The sequence below is a fragment of the Aulonocara stuartgranti genome (assembly GCF_965226115.1).
Source record: "Aulonocara stuartgranti genome assembly, chromosome: 1".
Lineage (NCBI taxonomy): Eukaryota > Metazoa > Chordata > Actinopteri > Cichliformes > Cichlidae > Aulonocara > Aulonocara stuartgranti.
The window spans coordinates 41,471,899-41,497,996 of NC_138939.1; the positions used below are offsets into that span (position 1 = coordinate 41,471,899).

General features: G+C 40.4%; 1 protein-coding gene across 1 annotated transcript; it reads left to right on the plus strand.

The window, feature by feature from the left end:
* Positions 1–5,603: 5,603 nt before the first annotated feature.
* On the plus strand, positions 5,604–24,766 carry mtch2 (mitochondrial carrier homolog 2). Its single transcript, XM_082531216.1, has 13 exons — positions 5,604–5,721; positions 7,087–7,171; positions 7,309–7,415; positions 7,646–7,672; positions 12,214–12,270; positions 13,515–13,572; positions 13,651–13,702; positions 13,783–13,842; positions 19,015–19,108; positions 19,349–19,396; positions 19,469–19,536; positions 19,611–19,686; positions 24,080–24,766. Exons 1-13 carry the CDS (start codon positions 5,635–5,637, stop codon positions 24,164–24,166), a joined length of 906 nt encoding a protein of 301 aa, XP_082387342.1. The 5' UTR covers positions 5,604–5,634; the 3' UTR covers positions 24,167–24,766.
* Positions 24,767–26,098: the final 1,332 nt, after the last annotated feature.

A 26,098-nucleotide genomic window follows, 5' to 3' on the forward strand; every position in this document is an offset into this window, starting at 1 on the left:
AACTTTCTGACCAATCACATTAACATTGCGTATTTTATGTCTTCATGAATGCTCAGTAATCCAAGTAAATCCCAATAGGTTGATTCTGTTCATCTGAACGTAACTTTTCAGTGGGAGAAACGTTTCGTCACTCTGCCTTCTTCAGTCTCAGCTGACTGCAGGTTTCCCCAAACTTATAAACAGCACACTGAAGGAACAATGAGGTGTGATGTCAGTTCCTTGACCATTAATATGCAAATTGTCATGACCACTGATCAACAACCATTGATCAAAGACCACTGATCAATGGCCATGAGTCCCATTCACAGAGTGTTGGGGAATGGCTGCAATCACAGCATTGTAAGATGGTGACAGATGAACCCTTAGGCCCCCTCATCGATTCAGAGATGGTCTTTCCCTTTTCACATAACTGGCCTCCTTGACTCCCCACTCAAACCAGTGTTCCTCCCTGTCCTGGATGTTACATCCTCATCACTGAAAGCGTCTCCACAGGCTTTCAAAGTCCTGGCCTGACAAGTTAGCTCTTCTGTGTTGCACCATCCCCTTAGCCAGAGGTTATTTGGTTTCCCTGATGTATAAAACATGGCACTCATGGTGTTTTGGAGTTTAAATGCCACAGAGGGCGCCGGTTTAGCTCAGTTGGGATAACCACATTTACTCAGGGCCTTCTCGATGTAATGGGGATGGTGTTCGCTCTATGTTGTAGCATCTTGATGACACCCAGTTTGTGCTCCAGTGGATGTTTACACTCAAACCTTAAATACTGTATGTATGTATGTATCTGTATGTGTATAGGTTTATGGTATACATTAACATTTAAATGGAAAATCTCACAGTCTAAGAAGGCAAACTGCAACTTTTCATATCATCCCTGGTGAATTTGATGTGTCGGTCCTCCTAGTTAATGTGATCCGTTAATTGCGGTACGTCCTGAGATTTGATTTTCACCCATCATGATGTCGCCATGAAGCCCACATAGCCTCCATTTCTTCCATGTACATGTTCAGTCAGCTGAGACCGAAGAAGTCACTTGCATGAGTGACAAAATGTTTCTCCCACTTAAAACGCTACGTCCAGATGAACAGAGTCAACCCTTTGGGATTCTGTATTTCACCACATACAATAAAAGTGTTTACTGCTTGCATGAGGCATCCTTTGTCTCATGTTTCTGAAAGGTGGCGGTCCATGGTGCCATCTAAAACTAATTTGAAAATGTTTGATAATAAATTGTGAAAACTTATAATTTGAGCATATTCATCTTCTCTCTCTAAAGAAGAACACAACACCACCTAACAGTGGCAACAAGGCGGCAACTTCCAGAAAATGCACTTCTTGTCACTTTTCCATTTCAAACCAGCAACAGTAAATTTCACTGAGAGACTTTTATAGGGTTTTAAAGCTGTAGGGTTTATTTTTTTAAACAACAGGGTTTGAAAGGGAGCATTATGCACACAGAGCATCAGGGATACGAAAGCTAGGTTAACACTAGCAAGACAGTTTATAAACCTCGAATTAAACTGCAAGAAGGCACAAAAACAGTTTGCATAAGAGTGTACCATGTATAAGAATCACAGCAATGCCAACAATAACCCCTCATGCTGAAGCTTGTGCTGTTGTGCCACTGTACCCAGGTGCTTCTTCTCACTGTTTTTATTTTTTATCAGCCTTTTTCAGCAAAGTGACGTGGGTCATATGGTGCTCTCAGCCGTGCACCATATGACTGAAGCTTGTTGCCTTCTCACTCCACTGAGCTAAACCAGTGGTAATTATTTGTGGTTGAACCAGAATGTCACTTAAGGATTACATGTTGTCATATAAATGTGCTTGCCTAACGTTATTAAAATTTGCCTGATAACTGTTACTTCTTGAGTTATTTCTAAGTAAATCAATTAAATCTACTTTCAGTTTAATTCTATTTAGGTTTTGTCTTCTTTCTTAGTCATACTTCTGAAAGGGTAATATAACATGCTCTATTTTGTGATTATCTCCACAGTACTTGCATTTTCAATTGCAATATTTCCCTAAAATGAATAATGTGCACGTCTTCTGCTTGTTGGTTTTCCTTAGTAGTGTTTTTTACCAGCTATTTGTCAATAAAGGTCTGATTCGCACAGTCTCCTCTGAACAGTTAATGCAAAGATCTGTCTGCTACTGCATTTACAGTGGGGCAAAAAAGTATTTAGTCAGCCACCGATTGTGCAAGTTCCCCCACTTAAAATGATGACAGAGGTCAGTAATTTGCACCAGAGGTACACTTCAACTGTGAGAGACAGAATGTGAAAAAAAAATCCATGAATCCACATGGTAGGATTTGTAAAGAATTTATTCGTAAATCAGGGTGGAAAATAAGTATTTGGTCACCTCAAACAAGGAAGATCTCTGGCTCTCACAGACCTGTAACGTCTTCTGTAAGAAGCTTTTCTGTCCCCCACTCGTTACCTGTATGAATGGCACCTGTTTGAACTCATCATCTGTATAAAAGACACCTGTCCACAGCCTCAAACAGTCAGACTCCAAACTCCGCCATGGCCAAGACCAAAGAGCTTTCGAAGGACACCAGGAAAAGTATTGTAGACCTGCACCAGACTGGGAAGAGTGAATCTACAATAGGCAAGCAGCTTGGTGTGAAAAAATCAACTGTGGGAGCAATCATCAGAAAATGGAAGACATACAAGACCACTGATAATCTCCCTCGATCTGGGGCTCCACGCAAGATCTCATCCCGTGGGGTCAAAATGATCATGAGAACGGTGAGCAAAGATCCCAGAACCACACGGGGGGACCTGGTGAATGACCTGCAGAGAGCTGGGACCAAAGTAACAAAGGTCACCATCAGTAACACACTACAACGGCAGGGAATCAAATCCCGCAGTGCCAGACGTGTTCCGCTGCTGAAGCCAGTGCATGTCCAGGCCCGTCTGAAGTTTGCCAGAGAGCACATGGATGATACAGCAGAGGATTGGGAGAATGTCATGTGGTCAGATGAAACCAAAGTAGAACTTTTTGGTATAAACTCAACTCGTCGTGTTTGGAGGAAGAAGAATACTGAGTTGCATCCCAAGAACACCATACCTACTGTGAAGCATGGGGGTGGAAACATCATGCTATGGGGCTGTTTTTCTGCCAAGGGGACAGGACGACTGATCCGTGTTAAGGACAGAATGAATGGGGCCATGTATGGTGAGATTTTGAGCCAAAACCTCCTTCCATCAGTGAGAACTTTGAAGATGAAACCAGGCTGGGTCTTCCAACATGACAATGATCCAAAACACACCGCCCGGGCAACAAAGGAGTGGCTCCGTAAGAAGCATTTGAAAGTCCTGGAGTGGCCTAGCCAGTCTCCAGACCTCAACCCCATAGAAAATCTGTGGCGGGAGTTGAAAGTCCGTGTTGCTCGGCGACAGCCCCAAAACATCACTGCTCTCGAGAAGATCTGCATGGAGGAATGGGCCAAAATACCAGCTACTGTGTGTGCAAACCTGGTAAAGACCTATAGTAAACGTTTGACCTCTGTTATTGCCAACAAAGGTTATGTTACAAAGTATTGAGTTGTATTTTTGTTATTGACCAAATACTTATTTTCCACCCTGATTTACCAATAAATTCTTTACAAATCCTACCATGTGGATTCATGGATTTTTTTTTCACATTCTGTCTCTCACAGTTGAAGTGTACCTCTGGTGCAAATTACTGACCTCTGTCATCATTTTAGGTGGGGGAACTTGCACAATCGGTGGCTGACTAAATACTTTTTTGCCCCACTGTATCTGGACTTTAACCAGAGGTGCTGGTGATTTGGATGAATTTATCCTCAGCACCAGAGGTGACACTTGGTCTTTCTTTCCTGGGGCGGTCCTCATGTGAGCCACTTTTGTCATAGCGCTTGATGGTTTTTGCTACTGCACTTGGGGACACATTCAAAGTTTTAGCAATTTCCAGACTGACTGACCTTCAGTTCTTAAAGTAATGATGGACTGTCATTTCTCTTTACGTAGCTGATTGGTTCTTGCCATAAATATGAATTGTAACAGTTGTCAAATCGGGCTTTGCACCTGTGAAGTGAAAGCCATTTCAGGTGACTACATCATAAAGCTCACCGAGAGAACGCCGAGGGTTTGCAGTTCTGTCAACAAAGCAAAGGGGGGCTACTGTTAGGAATATAAGATATATTTAGAGTTGTTTATCAATGTTTTCTTTGCTACATTCTATATATATCTTACTTCATATATTTGATGTCTTCAGTATGTACCTGTAATGTAGAAAGTAGTAAAAACATTGTATGAGAAGGTGTGTCCAAACTTTTGACTGGTAGTGTATTATAGTGAGTATAAGAAATTCCTTTTTTCTAGCACAAATGGTGAATGCAGAAATGTATATCCAAATGTCCCTGTCCATAGTCAGCTATTGACAAGTGAGTGTGATAAAGAGCAGTCTAGACCCCGTTAATGACCCATAAGTGGACAGACTGTTATTAATACTGTTGAAAAGTATATGATGAGTACATTCATGAGAGATCTCCATGGTTGAAATGTATATCTTATATTCTTTGTATATTTTGTATGTTGTTTAATGCTGTACCCTCGTGATTTTGTTTTCTACTGTCCCAGGCACCCGGGACAGCAAAATGAATTAATGTGTAGCAATTTCCCTTCAGCTCCACATTACAAAATTATTTATGTATGTATTTTTAGGGCCTTTATTTTGATAGCAAAGTTAGGACAGAGCTGGGTAAAAACACACTGGGCTTGGTGTGCTTTTTTTCTACCTCCAGTGGGGGCTTCCCAGTATTTTTTTGAGCCTTCCCACTGCTCTACAAACATGAATTTCACGTTCTCTCATCGTCACCAGCCAGTTTTACACACGTCTATAGAAATTCAAATTCAAATTTTATTTGTCACGTACACAGTCATACACAGTACGATATGCAGTGAAATGCTTAGACAACTGCTCGTGACCTAAAGAAAAAGGCTATGAATAAGATAGGAAATAAATATGAAAAATTAAAAAGGGTAAATATAAATAAATAAATAAATTAAAAAAAAAAAAAATATATATATATATATATATATACATATACATACACACATACACACACAATAACCGTGGGCGACCGTGGCTCAGGGGGTTGGGAATCGCATCTGTAACCGGAAGGTCGCCGGTTCGATCCCTGGGCTCTCTGTCCTGGTCGTTGTGTCCTTGGGCGAGACGCTTCACCTACCGCCTACTGGTGTTGGCCAGAGGGGCCGATGGCGCGATATGACAGCCTCGCTTCTGTCAGTCTGCCCCAGGGCAGCTGTGGCTACAACTGTAGCTGCCTCCACCAGTGAATGTGAGAGTGAATGAATAGTGGTATTGTAAAGCGCTTTGGGTGCCTAGAAAAGCGCTATATAAATCCAATCCATTATAACTGCAGCTGTACAAGTATTAACTCTCACTAACCTTTCATAGCAGACGCAACGGACCTGGCCTGCAACACTGGGCTGCCTCAGACTTGCACATGGTCTCAGAACGAAGGACATCGTTGTCATATCTCTTATAAACATTAGATGGCAGTGTTTTTTTTCCACGGACGTTATCTGCTCTCAGAAGCAAAACGAAATAGGAGAACTTCCGGTCTCTATCCACTCTCCAAAAATGGCGGATGTTTGTGGTCAAGTGTTATTGGGATCAGGGCTTACTGTGCTCTCCCATCCTTTGATGTACATTAAAGTCCTGATCCAGGTAAGACGGGAGAGTTTGGACAGATTCTGTTACGTTTCCTTCCCGGGCCTGATTCAGACACTCTGTACTTATCGTTGTAAATACTGTAACTCTCGCTAGTATCTTACTAGAAGAGGAAATTGTCATTCATTTTCACAGTGTATTGCCTCGTTTACCAGTAGATTAGTAGGTTTGTAGCACACACAGAGACATTAATAAGTCTTGATAACTATTTATTTGAGAATATAGCAGGAACTGTCCCAGTAATAGGATCAGTCACATGGTTGTCCCGTCTGTTGTCCCTGTGACCTTCTGCTTCCTCGTTGCTGTGCAATAGGCGGAATCCGTGTGTTAATCGAAAGTTAATAATTAACTGCAATGTTACCCTGCTTCATTTCTATTCTGTGCGCAGACTGAATAAAAACAATCTGTACACAGTTCATACATGGCTTATTTTCCAAGAAAGCCAGCGGCGTTAAGTTGTTGAACTGCTAGAGATCACCGCCAGTTAGCTGCCAGCTGATTAGCTCCAACGTAGTGTTTTACACTGATGTCTTCAACACACCGTGTATATTCACAAGTTTGTCATCGGGAGAAATGTATGCTGTTTGCTTCTCAGTTACGAATACTGCTAGCTCGATGCCTCCTGAAAAACATGAAAATAACGAGCACCAGCAGAGCTCCGGGGACGTTTGCTTAAAACCAGAAATAGCTGCATGTTGATCTTAATGACAGAATGAGTCATACGGAGCGACAGTTTTACTAGATGCTAACAGTTGTCTGCCTTGTGTATACCGTGTCCATATTTGTGGCAGTCGGCTAATCATCAACTGTGTGCTAAATATATGAATGCAGCACAGCGCACACACTGGTGCCCTGTCAAACTTATGTGATCTCAGGAAACATAGTTTTGTAAAAGAAAAATAACCAAATAAGTGAATCAAAAGTCAACATCATCAGTAAAAAAATAAAGATTTGTCTGTCTGTCTTCTTGCTATAAAGCATGTGATGTGTTCTGTCTGTCTCCATGGTCTGTCTCTCCACAGCACCATTCAGTACTGGACACAGTCCTTCCTGGCTCTGTGCAAATAATCCAAGTCTGTATGTATTGGTAAAAGGCACCAGAGCAGATATCAAGCTCAGGGCTGTGCGCTATGACCATAATCTCATATCACGGTCTAAGATATTTACCGTTCTGACAACGATATAAATCACAAAAATTTAACATTTTTCTGTAAATTCTGTGAACCTCGGGCAACTCGACTTGCTTTTAGTGTTTCCAGGTGTTTTTGGTGTTTTGCTGTATTTCTCTAGGATACATAAAGTCAATGCTTGCCCCCTCCTATGGTACCCTCTCATTGTTTTTGGTGTTGTGTGTGTTATCAGGTAGGACATGAGCCACTCCGTCCCACCCTGGGTAGGAATTTATTTGGAAGACAAGTCTACCAGCTACCTGGACTGTTTGCTTATGGCAAGTTTGATTCTTGATATTTTTATAAATGGAGTTGGTAATAGTATTACTGTGCTTTGAACGATTGTATGTGGATATTTACCTTTGTAGTTTTACCACTATTTACACTGTGTCCTGCTCTGGACTAAATGTTTCAGCAAAACACATCATTAAGATTGATGGAAGAGCTGGTCTTTTCAAAGGACTTGGTCCGAGGCTTTGTGCAGGCACCATTGGCACACTCGTACACAGCAAAGTTGTACAGGTAAGCTGAATAGATGGGTTTGCCACAGAAAGATGTGATCAAACAGCCAGTTTCTGTCCAGTCTTTTCTTTGAATGTTTTTAGGTGGTCATTTATTTCAATCATTTGTGATGCATACTAATGGCCTTCATAAATGAGCTATGTGCTGGGACTCAGTTTCTTGCCATCTGTGTTGTAAGTGTAACTGAAACTGTTCATTCTGGCAGCTTGATAACCTCTATCCTCTTCCAGAAATGTCAAGAACAAGGCACCCCACAGGTAAGTTTTTGTTTCTGATCTTGTTTGTAGTCACAGTATGATAAGTTCACTGACTCCCCGTAAAATGCAGCAGTTTGGCCCCTTCATCCTTTTCCTGTGCAGCAGCACTTCCTGCATTTCTATGTTAAAATCTGTTGTTCTTTCACTTCTGAGAACTTTAACAGACAATGTGCACTGTATTGCCTGCATCACTTATAGCAGAGCATCTAATACTGTTTTCAGGTTATTTTTGAAAATAAATGTGGTAGAAAAATTTGTAAAATATAGTAAATTTAATAATCGATTGATTATTCCATTGATTAATCGAGTAATCAGATAAGAAATCCTTTTGCCGTATTAATGAGCAATCTGTCAAAAAGACACCACTAAACAAAAACTAAACCCTTTGATTGTATTTACATGTCATATGGTTTTGTTGTTGTTGTTTTTTTAAATAATGCGTTTTCACAAATGCAAAAATATATAAATAATCGATATAAATAATAATAAAGTACAGTGAAAGTCAAATAAAATAAGATATATACGCAATGTAAACTAACGCGTAAAATATTTCCCATAACTGTCATTCTGAAGGCTAACTGACATTAATAAGAAGTTTTTATATTGCTGAAAACAGGCCTTATGATGCTGCAGACATTCATTAATATTAATAATAACTAAGTGTCCAACCTAACAATCAGCAGGTCGGTGGTTCAGAGTTTACTGGCCGATACACATTTTTATTGGCTTGTGAAAAAAGCTTTTATTTTTATTTTTTAAATATGAATGTAATTTAATGAATGCACTATTCAACCGGGCTCGCAAAATCGCCCGTCCGGCTGTCATATAGCATGACGGGCGGGGCTGAGATAGATTTTGGTCCCCCACCGGAGATATCGCTAGCCCCGGGACGTTAATATACCGTGCTACACCCCATGGTTCACCTCTGTTTACTGAAAGTATCGTTTCCATGTAAAAATAGGACAGCTGCCATCAGCCTTCAGCAACATGTATCATTTAACCAGTTTGTTTAAACTTTTATATTTTAAAGGTTTGCTGTCTGTACGAAGGGCAGGTAAAGAGCAGACTGGAAGCTGGAAGCATTACATTTAACTGGTCGTTTCTGCCAGGCTTCCGCATCTTTTTCAGTCTTAATTCCATATTAGTAGTCACTTGATCAAAAGTTTGTCATATACATACAAATATTTGTGACTATTAAGTATGGTTAACGTAAGTTGAACGTGACATGGAACAAATGTGAATGCAGAAAGTCACATTCACATGTTAACATGACAGTTATGCAATAAAAGATCAAAAGCCTTGATGTTGTATGTACAACCTGAATGCCATCGTAGACCAGGTGCCTGCAGTTCTATGAGAAGTGATTGACTCAGTGCCAGCTCATGGCAGTGTTTGACTGTCCAAGGATGCAACATAACCACCCTGAAATAGCACCTAACCACTGATAGCCAGAACGCCCAGAGTTGGCATATCACTGCTCACTTTTAGATCTTGATGCTGTTGGGACTTTCTCTCTGAAATGTCCCTCAGTCTTCCTCTGATATTCTGCTTTTGCCTCTGATATCTTTCTTGATATCTTTCTTTAGGTTGGATTTGGCACAGGGGTGGCTGTAGCTCAGGTAGCTCAGGTGGTAGAGCAGGTCACCTACTAATTTGAAGGTTGGTGGTTCGATCCCTGTGTGCTCCAGTCTGCATGCCAAATGTCAGTGGGCAAGATACTAACCTCAAGTTGCTCTCTGATGCATCCAAAGGAGTTTGAATGTTAGAAAGCACTTATGTAGGAAGAGAATACATAATGTATAATTATCTATCTGTCTATATTTAATGTAATTCCTTCTCTTCTAAACATAAGGGCAGTGTTACGGTCTCTCATAAACGGACATCCCTGGTCATCCATAGTCTCTTCTGATAACATCTGCCTCCTTTGTCCATCGTTGTTCTGTGCAGTTGTGGATGTAAAACAGGGCAGTGGGTGTGTAGGCTTCTATGTCCTACAAGGCAGCATGGGAGACGAGACTACAGCCGACCCCCTCCACTAAGTGATGGGATTGATCAGTGGGGGCCAGAAGGAAACAAATTAATCCAGTTGGTATTTTGAAGAAGCAGAAATGCACTATGGATATGCACATCCCATATACTAGGAGTCTATGGGATGTGCATATCTAGTTCATTTATGTCCCCAATGATGCACAGCTGGGGTTAGGTTGGAATACAGCAGCTGAACTATGTAGATAAGTCCTCACATGTCCTTTCCAAGAACCTCTGAACAGGCACATAGGCATGCATATACAGTACCAGTGAAAGGTTTGGACACACCTCCTCATTTAATGGTTTCTCTTTATTTTCACTACTCTCTACGTTGTAGATACATACTGAAGACATCAAATCTATGAAGCAAGATATATGGAATTATATAGCAAGAAAAATCCATAAATCACTAAATGTTTCTTGTTTTTTTTATGCTTTCCCAATCAAAAGTCTGACCACTTGATGGCGCCTACAATATTTTTCATGGTTGGGTCTTAAAAAGGTTTCAAGTAGAGCTTCAACATGCAACAAGAGGAAATGGGAGTAAGACAAAACAACATTTTGAGCATGCAATTTATTGACAACAGCACTGAAACTGAAACAAGCTGTTTTACAGCTGATCAAAGGTTTAGGTCCACATGCCTTTAAAAGGCCAAATCTAAGCAAAAATAAGATAAGATAAGATAACCTTTATTAGTCCCACACGTGGGAAATTTGTTTTGTCACAGCAGGAAGTGGACAGTGCAAAAGTTATGAGGCAAAAATTAGAATACATGGATCATATGGATCGCTGTCAGGCAGTCACACTGTTATAATGTTCTGATGGCAAAAATGTTTTCCTCTTTTGAACGAGATCAGGTTGCTGAACTGCATAAGCAGGGTGTCTCACAGCACGCCATCGCTGCTGAGGTCAAGTCAAGGTTGAATTCAGAGTATTGATGTGTAAATAATTACATTTGAAAAAGGGGGTAGGAACAGGAAAAGTATAAACTTCATCCTACTCCTTTTCAAACACACACGTTCTGCAGACAGAAATATATATGAAAACTTGATGTTTTTAAGTTCTTTTCTCTTTGTTATTTCAGTTAAATTTGCATGTTCAAAATAAAATTCTGTCAGAAAAACAAGCAAACCAAATTTACAATAAAACGTTTGAGGCAGAGCAGAGTCGCTGCGTTGATGTGTGCTGCCTTCAACAAATGCTGCAATGAACTGAATAACTCAAGTAACTCGATTATTTCAAAAATATCCTTGTTGAAAATTCTTTGTCTTGATACTTTGTTTGTGACCCGCTCGTATTCATCACCATGTAAACGTGAGCAGTTCACCCACATCTCTGACGACAAATAGACCTGCCATAGAATCGTATTCAGGAATATAAAGCACAACAACATTAAGCCCATGCAGACCCCAGCTTTTAAACAGACTGATAACACCAGCAGAAGTGACAGTGAAGCTGCCCACACACACATACACACTGCGACGAGTCGTTACTCGCTAAAGAAAGAACGTAACTGCCAGCCAGTGACGCCTACGAGAAGCAGAGGTGAATCTAAAGGGGGGTGTGGGGTGCACTGTATTTATTTGTAAGGCTTGTGTAACATTTTTCAGATACAAAGTGAAATAACATTATATGATATTAATAAAATTGTGTTAATATTCAAAAATATAAACATTGGTATTTTCAGCATACCAATATAAAAATGTACCTGGGCCAGTAAAACTCTAACCTGTTAGGCTGGAACCTTAATTATTATTATTAATAAGAATAAAACTGCACTTTAGGAAGCACAGACTGTTGCATCAAAGCCAAGGCAAGCTTCAGAATAGGCTTGCTTTTCATTATTGCAGCCACCCTGCACTCCTTTAAAGGCTCGCAGGTGCATAACTGACTGATTTGCACTTAAACAGGCAAAGACACGAAGCACATACGCATGAACAAACACCAAACCTCGATCAGGAGATGCAATGCTGTTACAACTCTTTTGCATGCTACGAGTTTAAGAGACCCCCGCCCTAGTAACACAGTAAAGGGTCTATTAAAGGGAGTAAAGGGAATATTATTTATTACCTCTGTTTAACTTACATGCACACCTTATTTTACGATTACTGTACTTGAGATTTTTTTTCAATTTTTGCACTTAGGAAAGTGTTTTCTTCAAAAACGTTAATTTTATTATGACATAAATTCAATGACTGGGTTCAGGGCTTGTTTTGTTTGTTTTGGCAGATTTTGTAATGGAAACCGATGCACGGTTCATTTTTCAAAGACCTGTGTTTTGTTTTTTCATCTTTGGAGTAATCGGTTAAACACATTATTACTAAAATAATCTCCAGATGCAGCGCTACTTTTAACATGCTGGCCTTGGCCCACACTGACCCCACTTAACAAATGAATTGTGTGTTGCTCCTCATCGCTCTCCTCAGGCCATCTGTACACGATTTCTTAATAAGGGTATAAAGTGTCAAAATAATTTTCAGGATGGTGACGCTGAGGTTTCTCTGATTTCCAGATACTGGGAGGGCAGCAGAAGGATAAAGAGAGCTCTCTACAGCAGGTTGTTAACGAGGTAAGACCTATGCAATCCCAAAGCTAAATCACAACACTACACAGCCACACTTGACTTCAGTCAAGTGTGGTCTAAGCACTTTACCTAATAAGGGCAAACAAAATACTGTTATTAAGGAAAAAGAGATAAAGTAAGTATTTTAGTAATACTTTAAGAAACTGAGCACACAGTTAGTCAACACAGTATAATGTAAGACTGGTTATATTTAATTAATAAGCGTAAAGAATACTTCATTTGGCTAAAAGCAGAAGAACTGGGAGCAGCAGAAGCCCAAGGTGTAATTATCAATAGTGAAAAACAGCTGCAGTTACAGTGTGCACATAAAGGCTTGCACATACAGTTTGTCTTAGTCAAGTGTGTTAATGAATGTCTGATACAGACTGATCGTTGTGGCCCTGCCTGTGCTTTGTCAGCCTAACCACAGTGGAAAATGTCTGTAGTGATGGATGTGGGAACAAAGCTCCGGTTTCAAAGATGTTGACAAAATCTCATCAACCTCGTGTGTTGCCTCAGCAACAACTGGAACTGTGGCATCTCCATCCTTCAGTGGAGGCTTGTTTTGAAAAATGCAGCATTTTATTTACAGCTCAAATACAACTCAGGCAATAACAATGTTAATTATACACAGAATGGACACAACTTCAACGTAAAACACTTGAAGTTGCACACACTAAATGCTGCTAGTCTGATGTTAACCAGAGTTAGCATGCTAACGCTTTCATACTCGCCACTGAGCAGAATGAAGTTCTGAAGATTACCCAATGCATCACAATCAATTCCAACAAATATGCTTCGGTGACACAACATTGTACAAATGTGAAAACACGTGTTGCAAGTCGCGTGATCAAGGTCAAGTATTAGCCTGAGCTCACTGCTGATTGGTTGTTACCATATTTGTTTCAAACCAAATGATGTGTCGATTATTTACATCAGGAAATATCTTTAAAAAATGATTTCTGCTTTCCTTTTCTAGCTGCGGCCACAACAACAAAGGATCACTACAAGTGTACTTTGAAGCTAAATCGTATTGTATTTGAAAACAAAGGCTTTAGACTAAACTGAAAATATAGGTTTCACATAATACAGTTAAGTTGCAATTGAGTACAGATGATATTACATGGAAACTGTTAGTCATGATAATAACAAGCTGCACTTACAGTACTATTGTTATAGTGCTGTTGATGCATTAATAGTACAATTCATCAATACTTGAACTTTAGTGACTTGTTGTGTGTTTTCAACAGACAACCAGGGAGATGGTTGCCCGCTCCTGTGCCACCATCGTCACACATCCCTTCCATGGTACAGCGTGGTTCAGCACAGTATAATGCCTGCATACCTTTAGGAAGTCTGAAATGTTTCTCTTGACTTGTTTTTCAGTGATCACTTTGCGATGTATGGTGCAGTTCATTGGAAGAGAAACCAAATATAGGTAATTTCAGTATTTTAGTTGTGACACTAAATGAGAAGAGCCATGAGATTTATTAAGCGTTTACAAAATTGTGTTCTCAGTGGGGTGTTTGATTCCATCATCACAGTCTACAGAGAAGAAGGCATTCTGGGCTTCTTTGCGTAAGTGTGACACTATTAGTCTTTAGGACAACAGACACTTGTGTTGGACATTAAGTGGATGACTTGGGCAATAAGAGAAAAAGATTGTTGCAGAAGTAGAAACTAAAGAAGCTTCCTTCAGTGTGTCGTCAAACAGGGAGTTGCCGAAACTGTTTTATTAGTAATTTAGTAATATTATTATCTCCTTTTTTTTATAACAATGACAGAAAAATCTAAATCTTGTCTTGCTGGCAATAAATTGTTATTTTTGGTAGTAAAATGTTTGTGATTGTATCTCCATATACACCTCTGTCTCTCTCAGCCATGATTCGGGATGCCAGGGGAAGTGCTATGTGAATAACATTATGCTGTACATTGTTCTTTGTCCTGTAGATGATGATTTTCATTTCTTTTACACATTTCAGTAGTGTATGTATGACAAACTGAAAAGTTATATATATTCTAGTTTTTCAGGTTTTAGTCACAGTTCTTTTCGGACGTCTGTACACACAGAATTCCCCAATAACACAAATTGACTTTCACATTTGTTGCTTTTTAAAGCTCTAGTCTGGAGTATTTTAGGTTGTCTGAAAATGCAGTGAAAAGAGCTTTTTCCACATTAAGGCACCTGGCACATGCATGGATTGCTTAGATGACAGTTAATACTGATTTTCCCTCCTCTTAGTAAATCCAGTAATAACTCGCCCACAGTACTGTCAACGTTCTGTAGTGTAGATGTCAACAGTCTTTAGGGACTTGTAGACGTGTGAACCTGGTTGAGTTGAAGGAGCAAACCACGCCAAGCTTACTTTCAATAACTAGAACCAAACAGGTTCAGTTTTCATGTCCTGAATAAAATAAAATTAGACAAAAATAGACGACATTGCTGTAGAAGGTGAGATTTCCAGTAGGTATGCACTCTTATGCCGGGCAGGTGCAGACTGAAAATGACATATTTCAGATGTGAATCCCTATTTTTGAATTCTTATTATTGTTTGGTAGTTGGAATGTGTTGAGTAGATCTGACGTTGCACAATAATATTATTAATAATAACCGTGTGATTTAGAAATTTGCTGTCAGAGAGACGAGTCAGTGTTTGGGGAAGCTGGTTTGGCCACATGTTGAGTTATTCCTTTCAGATACATCCTGTCCGGTCTGTCACAGACATGCTGAGAGCTTGTGTCGTCCTTGACAGCTTTGTTAATCAGTATCCTGTAGCTTCAGCTGTTGCCTCTGTGTCTGTCGCTGCCTGCCTGGACAACCTCGAAACTGTTTACAGCCATATTTTTTGCATGGTTTTGATGGTCAGTGTAATGGCTGTATTTATTTCTTAAAAGTTCTCTCTTTCTCTTATGTTGAAAATACTGCGACAGCATTGCTGTTAGCAACACACCCAGGGTGTGGTTCCGCCGTCCGCGTGTTTATTTTCCACATAAACCTTTTCACAATAAAAATAAATGTGAAATAATGAAAATATACATCATCCTCCAACATCAAGTTTTAGAATATGCATCAAACAAATTCCTGTTTTTTCTTTGAGGTAATTATAAATGGTGCTATAGTCCCCGTGTGGATGCGGGCACAGAGAACAACCATGGCCAGTAAAACTGAGGCAGAAGCAGGCAGCTCAAACAGACCAGTCAAAACAAACTGAGGACCTTATTCCTAGACGAGGGGCTCCCTCTGTAGCATGGACAGGGTCCATGAAATAATTTGCATAGTACGGTTTTCTGGTCCGTCTGACATGGACCAGAAAACTCTTCTACCACCTACGCAAGAATCACGTGAAGGAGTACGGAGCGAGTTCATGGATGAAAAACAACAAAGATCCATCAGGTGCTCCATCAGACCTTTGCTTGCCTTCTAGCTGGTGTTTGGGACTGCAGTGAATCTTGCACCAAGTCTCAGGAGAACTTGGTTCACGGGCAATTCTCTCTTTCTTCATTGATCATAATAAAAAAACAAAACCGTTTGCATATTAACGTCTTGAGATGAAAGATCGCCGTTATGATCAGACAATTGGCATTCAGACTTTAACCATACATTTATATAGTGGTTTATTCTATAGCCTTTTTTTGTTTTTTTAATCTGAAAAAATATTGTTCTCATAAATATACATAAATTACTTGTATGTAAGTGCATCTTCCAACAATTGATGCACCTTGAGCCTCATTTCCTGAAGTCGGGGCTCCCAACATATGCACTGAAATGCTCATTCATTCTTGATATTGTTGCAGTTACTTATTAGCAGATCATCAGTTGTCACAGTGCTAGAACTTGAAATTCAATTGAATCAAAACAGATCCCCTGGAAAATACTGGATCCCATATTTGATACAATATGAAATATTTCCTGTTATTCAGATTTGATCCTTGCTGGCTGCTTAAATCCTTCCTAAAGTGTTCTGGACATTAACTACTTCATCTGTTCAGTAAGTGGGAGAGTTGTGTGACATCCTGTTTGCAGCGGTGCTGTGTGAGGTTGTGTAGCAGCTGAAGGAGTCAAAGGCAGCACTGGATAAAGTTTCACAGGACTATTCAGCTCAGTATTGATTTGTATTACATGAATCTATCGACTATTCTATCGATTAATTGGCTAAGAAATATTTTTGTCTTATCAACGAGCGATAGTAAATGATCAAGCACAGGTTTCACAGTGAATTTCTCGTTGGTTTTCATTTTAGAAACTGCAGTGTTTTTGTTTCATCTGTAATCGGTTTCAGTGGCTCCTTTAAAGGCTGATGTGGTGAAGCAAACATTAGCATTCTGAAGTTTGCCTTGTGCTTTGGCGTAAAGTTATTGTGCTGCTGAAAACAAGATTTTATGATGAATTAATATTAACGATAATTGGGTGTACGACCTAACAACCTTCAGGTCAGTGGCTCTGAGTTTACTGGCTTGTGAAAGACGCTTTAATTTTACATAATGCCACCTGTACTCGCTTTCATTTAAAATAGGAAGGTTGGTGTCAACATTCAGAAAGTTGTACAACTGAAACTAAGCTAACAGTTCATCTGCGTGTTTTTGTGTAACTTCTGGAGGCTACAGTCGATTTTTCGCTGTGTGAAACAAACGGCGCTGAATGAAGCAGCTACACATATTCTTTGTTTTTATCACGTCAGAGTTTGCTGATCAGGGGCCCGTTCTTCGTACGTCGCTTACTACATCCAAGATCAAATGACACATCCAAGATCAAATCATCGCGCTAACCGTGAGCTCGCTAATCCGGTTCCCCGAACACACCTGCTGTTGACGATTACTACAGCTGGACGCAGGAATGTGACATCACTGGGTGTCGTAAAAGGGGCTACGCATCGATAGTAGAAACATTGATCGGCAACCCGCTGATTGGTCGGCGAAAATGTCCAAGGAGCGCGCTCGGTATTTTCCGGCAGCAGAGCAAGAACTCATGAGTGAGGGATTTCAGGAGTTTCAGAGTTTAATTAAAACGCAAGGGAACACTGCAAAGGCTGCAAAAGCAAGGAGAGAGGGCTGGCAGAAAGTTGCTGACAAATCAAACTCGTAGGTAATTTAATAATATTAATAATAATGGATTGGATTTATATAGCGCTTTCCAAGGCACCCAAAGCGCTTTACGATACCACTATTCATTCACTCCCACATTCACACACTGGTGGAGGCAGCTACGGTTGTAGCCAGGCTGCCATATCGCGCCATCGGCCCCTCTGGCCAACACCAGTAGGCGGTAGGGTAGATCTATCATATGACACTATATTGTCCAATATCATATGGCATTATATTATATTATAATATGTTATATTATATCCCCTTTCACATTAGAGCCACAACAGGACCCACAAGAACATGGGAACAAGTAAAAGTGGAATACAGGAATATTCTACAGAATGGTAATATTTATCTCTTAGATTGCTTTGCGTCTCTTGGCAAGGTAATACTGGCCTGTAATACTCTGTTAGTTTGTTCATAACAGCAACCAAGAAAAGGGCAGAGGAAAAAAAGACAGGTGGTGGTCCTGCACCCCCTCATCAACAAGTTGGTTAAGTAAATAATACCCTCACGGGAAAATCGATATCTCTCTATGAGCACACTGTCGCGCTGAGCTAAAGGATCCTGTCTGTCCCGCAATATACGCTGAATTCTGAGGACTCTCCTTATCAATCTTGCACCTTCCGCAATGGGCTGCTCGCGTATACGGACAGGACATGGCTGCGACAGGCTTCCCAAATCCACCTTCGCTTTTATAGCCGTGGTCTCTCATCTTGATTACACGAAGTAATTTACTATTACTACTCTGAAATATGAATTACATCTGTAATAATCACATACACGTAATAGAATGTTAATAGTACATTTCCCTTTTTTAGGAAATGACCTGTATGTATCTGTGTGACATCAATAAAAGGATCAAGTGCTGCATTATCTTCAGTTACATTGATGTTATTTATTTATGGTGAAACAGTGGAAAAATATCGCTGTTGCTTTCGTATAAATGAAGCGGACATACCTGCGTGGCCGCGATCTAATCCTGTTTACATAAAGTAAACCTGCTCCCGAGCAGGTTTACGCTTACGGCTCTGTTGCTATGACAGCAAGTCCCGGATGAGCTTCGGGGAACCGACTGATCCAGGATCACGCGAAATCGTCAACAATCTAATCCAGCTAACTTACTTAGCGAGGTACGAAGAACGGGCCCCTGGACTCTGATTACACAAACAACGCTGCTTTTTTGAATATGTGAAACCCGTTCTCTTCAGCTGAGCTCTTTGCCCCTCGCAGTGTGTAAAACAGACTCCAGCTCTTTGTTAGACTGTGCCAGCGTCGTCATCATCACTGCTGCTGTTGTGGTATCAGTGTGTGTCGGGCATTATTCACACACTGCTAATCAATACGTTTGTATTGAGTCTGTTTTTAGTTGTAAATGTGGCTGAAATGCTCGTGTTCGAGTTTCCATGGTAACAGTGGCGCTGCAGAGGGGTCCCTTAACGACGCATCGAAGCAAAGAACCTTTTGTAGTCGAATTATTCGAAATACTCAGTGAATTGTTGCAGCACCATATCTGAGTATCTCTTGTTTTTCTTCAGGCCAAAGATGAGTTAAGCTAACATCATTGCAGCCAGTGTTAGGCTTCAGTGTTTGATCATAGTATCTCTACTTTTTCTCTTTTATCTAAGGCGTGTGTATCTTTATTTGTTTGTGTTTCCTTTTTCCTAGTGGTTTGATTCCTCGCCTGCTGGGTGATGTCCTTTCTCTGTGGATTTGTAACCTGCTGGCTCACCTCATCAATACATATGCCATTGATGACTCGGTATACTATGTCCTCCAGTTAGGGGCTTCTGTAATCTAAATACCTTTTTCCTAAATACCTGAAATTCAAGTTTGTGCATGCAAAAATGCAACAGCCATCTTTTGTTTGTTAGATTTTTTTCATTGTATGTTTAGGTAACTACTTTTTTGTATCGCACTGACATAGATCTTGAGGGTTTTTGTCAAGCAGTCTTAAATTGAGGCTCTAACACAGACTAATAGTGACTCTTCTTCTGAACAGATGAGTCACACAGGAGAAATCAAGAACTGCTCTCAGGCGATGACAGGGGTGAGTGTAACAGACAGTGTCAGTGCAGCTGTTTGTGGCTCAGTCTCATGCTGTTCATGCTCTTTCTTGCAGTTCTTTGCCAGCATGCTCACCTATCCTTTTGTTTTGGTGTCAAACATAATGGCTGTCAATAACTGTGGGTAAGTTAGCTCGTCATGTTCTGCTGTCAAACTTGCTAAATTCAAGCAGACTCATATTATAACTTTCTCATTAGGCTTGCTGGAGGCAGAGATCCCTATGCGTCAGTATATCCCACCTGGGTGGACTGCTGGATGCATCTTAGCAGAGAGGCAAGTATATAACTAATCCAGCTCCTTTCAAACATTTGCTCAGTAGTAACGATTCACAAAGATGGGTTGAACCAAACAGGCTGGCAACCTTCTCAGCTGCTGTGCATACACCACTGTACTTTCTGTGTCAACGAGGCACCGAAAGTTTGGTTCATCCTGATGGGCTTTGAGGTGAAGGTCATTTTGCAGTGTTACAATTTCCACCCGTCCAGCATCCAAGCTGAGCATCGCACTGAGCAATGCACGTTGTTTCCACGTTCAAGAAAAGTTTGGAAATGAACATCACACTTGGCTTAAACTGATCAAGGTCCCAAAACCTGTTCTCAAAGTCTTGTCCAAGCCTGTTTATGACTTAAGAGTACTTTTCTGCAACTTTGTCAAAAGTCTCAGATGCAGAAGCATTATCTTTTCAGCACAGAGAGGAAGTGGAGCACCTTTTTTCTCTGTAAATGCACAGAGAAAAATGTCCCTCCGGGCTTTAAATGCATTTAAAGCACTTATGTCAGCAACAGTCTTACCTTTGCTTTCAGTTTCCCAGTAATGTCCTTTAAAATGAAAGGTCAAGTGTCCACTCGGTGTACCCCAGCATAAAGTTTAGGAACTCCGTGTCACCTTTTCAGTGAGGGATGAATCCTGTATGTTGGCTGATCATAGCAGGGGCCCTGTCGGTGGTCACTGATACCAGCTTTTCCACCGGTACCTTTTTCTTCACAGCGTTATAGATGTCAACTCCTCATAGACCTCATAGTTGTCTTTGGTGACAGTAGTGTCAGAAGTTCTTCTTTTGTGGAGAAATCGTCAAATACCATCCAGATGAAGACCATCAGCTGTGCTGCTGCTGTCCACAGACTGTTACACTGGATGCTAAACCACCTGCACTTTGCCTGATCCCAGTCCAGCTGATCAGCCAAGTTCCCGGACATAGCCGACACTCTTCTAACTATTGTAGTTGCCCCCAGTTGGACATTGGAGAGAATGGAGATTACATCAGTTCCATATTTCTCCTCTTTAAGCACAGTCTTTGCAATTATCATGATTGCTTCTTTGAAAACCTTCTCGTCTAAAAATGCCTTCTTTTTCTTAATTAAGAAATGTGTAGCTCTAAATGAGGCTTTTTGGGAGTTTTTCACAGTTCTCATGAAAAAAGACTGCTGTTTGCTCAAACCTGCCTTTAACTCGCGGGCTGTTTCTGCCCATCGGGTAGTTAGCATGGCAGCTTGTGTGACACGTTCAGAAACGTCTCTCCACATTGTGCCGCTTTGCCGTTGCCACATGAATCGTTCACAGTAGTGAAAACTCTTCCTGTAATTCACTGTGAAATTGATGTTTTCTTTTTCTTTCTTCCTTCTTCTTTACACTTTTTTTTACTTATGTGTTTATACACCACCTGCATTTAATTATTACTAATTTCTGTCTCTTCCGAAACGTGTCTTTTGTCCTGTCTTCTTCCCCTCACCCCCAACCAACAGATGGCTGCCACTCCCTGAGCCTGGTTCTGCCAGAGCATATTTATATATGTATAAATATCTGAGTTCAGTTGAATTCAATAGCACACTTTTTATTATCCTCTTGATGTTATGAAGTGTGCCTATTCAACAATGCACTTACTGGAATGGACCATGGTGCAGTATACACTAGAGATGGACCGATCCGATATTACGTATCGGTATCGGTCCGATACTGACCTAAATTACTGGATCGGATATCGGAGAAAAATAAAAAATGTAATCCGATCCATTAAATATCACGAAAGCACCTCACAAAACTTGCAACACGCCGTAACTCACCTCAGAACGTTAGCACGTGGGAGCAGTATGCATCACGTGATAGAGCGGCTGTGGCATGCGGGACCTGTCGGTGGTCTGGATAGCATGTGGAGCTTCGCTAGCAACCTGGCATTTCATCTCCGATAAAGTTATCCCCGAGAGAAGTAAAGCAAGTGTGTAAGTCCATCTCTGAATGTTTGTAAAGCATTCCTGGGTTAAGCTTAACAAGCGATATATGGAGCGACTGCCTCTTCTTGCTGCTACTTCAATCATGAAACTGATCTGTGATCAGCTGATCGGCTTTTCTGTCGTGAGTCCGTCTCTGTTGTTTGTTTTTGGCCCACTTTGCACCAGAAAGAGGAAACCAGCGGCTGAACAACAGCAGCACGTTTAAGCTTGATCAGCTGTTGTTAGAATTTATTTAATATTACTTTCTACTCGAGGATCTTTTTCTACGTAGCTGACGGCTGGTAACTGTGCAGGGGCGGAGCTAGCAAAGTTTAGCCAGGGGGGCCGATAGGGCATTAACAGGGAAAAGGGGGCACAAAGACATACTTTTCTTTCTTATTCTCATTTAAAATGTCTCGCTTTTAATAAATAATTATCTGACACCCAAAGTTTTAATTTGATGTAAAATGAATAGAAGTCAATTACTGTATATAGTGACTATTAAGTCTAATATATATACCCTAGTAAGCTATAGTACTTTTTACTTTGGGAAGGTACCATCTGTGCAGTCTGCAATTTTGTTGAAGAAAGATGTTGAATCTATTTAATATTTCTTGAAAAATAATTGATTTCTGTGCATTTTTTTCACACTGCATCAAATTAAGGTTGATTACGTCGATTAAGCATCATGAGGTGGAGCGTGAGGGGTGGTTCCCTATTTTTTATTTTTTTATTTTTGTTGTTGCTGGGAGTTGGAACCCTATTAGTTAGGTTGCTTAATATTTACGCTAAGTACTCTTTAAAATACCAGAATAGGGAGGATGGTGTAGGTTTAAGTTTATTAGATTGATCAGTATTGCTGAACTATGAAACATTTTTTTTGCATACAGGTATAACAGAATAGCTTTAGTGTTGTTGTTGTTTTAAACTTGAGTATGAACTTATACAAAATGCAGCAAGATATTTAAAAAACAGTTTTGTTGATTAAAAAACACTATATCGGATTCATATCGGTATCGGCAGATATCCAAATTTATGATATCGGTATCGGACATAAAAAAGTGGTATTGGTCCATCTCTAGTAGTTACCACTGTTGCCGCACAGCAACAAGGTCCTGAGTTCGGCTGCAGCATCTCACCGGGGCCTTTCTGTGCGGATCTGCATGGACGTCATTCAAACATTATACGGGCCACAAGAATTTGCACTTTTATTGACTAAAGCCATATTTTGATATGTTTTATGTTTTTTTTTTTCCACAAGAGCAGTTTAAGTTTGATGAAAAATTAGATTTTTCATGGAATTTTCCCACCACTGCACGATCATGTGACCTGCTCTAAAAACAGTTTGGAAAATATGTCTTTTTTTCCCACCCAAACCTTTTGTCTACATGTATAATATATACTTTAAAATGTAGCTGTTGTTGCCCTCTTTCATCCAGTGTAATTCCTCTTGAGCTGGGATTTATGGTTCTCTCACAAATGCTATCAAAGCACAGACTCCTCCCTGTCCCTCTCCTATATGCATCCACTATTTTAAATTGGAGTCCTAACACTTTATCTCCCCACTAGGCCATTGTGGCTCAAGAGTTGGGCGTTCGCCTTGTAATCGGAAGGTTGCCGGTTCGAGCCCCGGCTTGGACAGTCTCGGTCGTTGTGTCCTTGGGCAAGACACTTCACCCGTTGCCTACTGGTGGTGGTCAGAGAGCCCGGTGGCGCCAGTGTCCGGCAGCCTCGCCTCTGTCAGTGCGCCCCAGGGTGGCTGTGGCTACAATGTAGCTGCCATCACCAGTGTGTGAATGTGTGTGTGAATGGGTGGATGACTGGATGTGTAAAGCGCTTTGGGGTCCTTCGGGACTAGTAAAGCCTTATACAAATACAGGCCATTTACCACTAACATGTAGTCTTTAAATAAAAGGATTAAAAATATTTTTTTCTGCTCATTTGATGCCAGTTCCCTTCTCTGTCACAGACACACAACAGATATTTTGCAAATGTTCTGTTTCTATTTGAGATTCTTGAATTTAGACATTTAAAACACATAATTTCACTCTTCAAGTAATTTCAAGAATAAAGGCTTTCAGATTTGTTTGTGGCCAAATTTTCTTTTGTCATTAGTCAACTTTTTAATGCACATTTAACTTCTACAACTACTTTCCAAGAAAGGTGAGAAAAACAGCACCTTTGTTCTGAAGTACTACCGACTGATTTGCAATCACGATGCCAGGGTAGTGAGTCAGTCACGTGACTGAAAACTATGGATTGTTTGATGACAACTGACCCAGCAGCATCACCCAGAATTTCTTCAGAAATGTTCTTTTCTAGTTCTGTCTTTCGGTCATGCATTATGTATGTTTTATTCTTGTACAGCACTTTGGTCAACGCTCCTGTTGTAATTAAATGTGCTATGTAAATAATTAAACTATGTGTAAACTAACACTTCCTACCTCTTTTCATTACAGGGCAACATGAGCAGAGGCAACAGTTTATTTTTCCGAAAGCTTCCAGCAGGAAAGACATACGCAGTCGACCAGAAGAGATTTTTCTAAAGCTTCAGGAGCGCTGAAATGAACATAGTTGTGATAATAAAACAAAAATCCAATATTGCCTGATTTGGGAATTGGACAGTCAGCTTTTTGTATGCATTCGTTTGCCCTGAATTAGTTTTTTTTCCTTAACAGCTTGCCAACTTAGGAACTGAACAGTTTTAGTTAACTGCAGAAAGATTGTTTAAATGAAATGACAAAAATATTAAAGGGCAGAGCTGTAAGACAGTGACATGTTTTTAAAATATGAACTGCCTTTCTACTTCCACATTTACAAAAACTAAAGCTGGCATAATGATTATGTGATTTTTTCCCTTCATGTTTTCTTTTTTGTTTTTTATGCATTTGGTAATGTCTAAGATTTGCCACGTTAATGATCATGTGGGATCTCTTTTCATCTGGTATTGTATTGATGTAATTATTCTGAAGGTGACCTCTGAGTGCATGTGTAAAGATAATTGGGGGTGAGGACAAGTGGTGGTGGTGTTTCTGAAGTATATACACTGAGACATGTGTAGAGCGGTCTGGGTGGACTCTGAAAAATGAAAGTACTTTAGCTCCTGATTGACCCAAATAAAAGGAAAAAATGTCTTTCCTGTAAAAGGTTTTTGGGAAGTATGTTATGTGAAGTGGTACAAGTGTACAGATGTTTCATTTTTAACATAGTGTGGCACTTATATGTGCAGAGCCATTGGCACATGCAGTTGAGAGGCAGTTGGGGGGGCACTGACTCCTCTGGTTGTTGAATGACAGTCAGTTTGTTCAGAATCTTAAATGTTCCTGCTGCTGCACTCTTCTGAACAGAGATATCTGATGATGTGCCTGTAATCTGCTGGTGCCAAGTATAAAACTGTCTGTCTGGAAGTCCCTCAGGATCTAAGACTTTTGGGACCTTCTCGACTACCTTCGTCTTGGGAACTTCTAATCGACCTCCTAGGACCTGGCGTCCATATATGTGGACGTCATATTTTGGGTTGTCTAGACCAAAATACAAAATCTTGCTCTATAAGGGCCTGACATCCACTTACGAGGACATTATACTGTAACTGTTCTATCAAATTTAAAGCAAGTCTCATTTTTCTCCGAAACAAAAATCAGGTAAAAAAAATTTTTTTTTTAAAATCACGTAATTCTTTGTTTTTACATTCATCAGGTTCCAATCAGCCCAAATAGCAAAATAGAAATTGAAAATGCATGCCATGAAAGAGTTTGGGTCTTAGTAGGTTAATATGCAGCACCAATGTTCCTCTATACAATTTCAGTGGAACCCCGACTTACGAATACCCCGTTTCACGAAAAAGTCAAGTTACAAAGGCACTGAACGGCAGCATTTTTGACCGTGTTGCAGCAAAATGCCCGAGTAACGAAATCCGCTGGCTCTGATTGGCTGAGCCTACAATGCCCACAATTCCTTCCGAATCATGTGACAACCCCTTGGCTTCTGTACTTGAGCTTCGCTGTTCCACTTGAACGACGTTTTGTTGTTCTAGTTAGCAATTAGCCTATAGCCTGTCGTTCAGCATCGCCTCAGTCAAAAGGCGCGATGGGTGCTTCGACTTAGGAAAACTTTCGACTTACGAAAGACCCTCGGGAACGAATTAATTTCGTAAGTCGGGGTTCCACTGTAATTTTCTCAAGGGACTGCGTGAGAAACTGTGGCCATGTCCACATGCACACAGGTATTTTGGTAAATGTAGATACAAACATTTATATCCACATGTAAACGGAGTTTTGGATTAAAAATGAGGTGCTTCAATTGATGGAGAAGGAGCTGCCAGGGTAAAGATGTTCGAAAACACTATCCTGTGTTTAGACGTGGACAGGGAAAACTAAGATTTTGCCACACAATGTCAAAAGTGTGCACATTTACTTGTTTTGGTCAATTTGCACCATGTTTGTGAGCTGCTTTTGACAGTGTTTGGGTTTGGTTTTTGC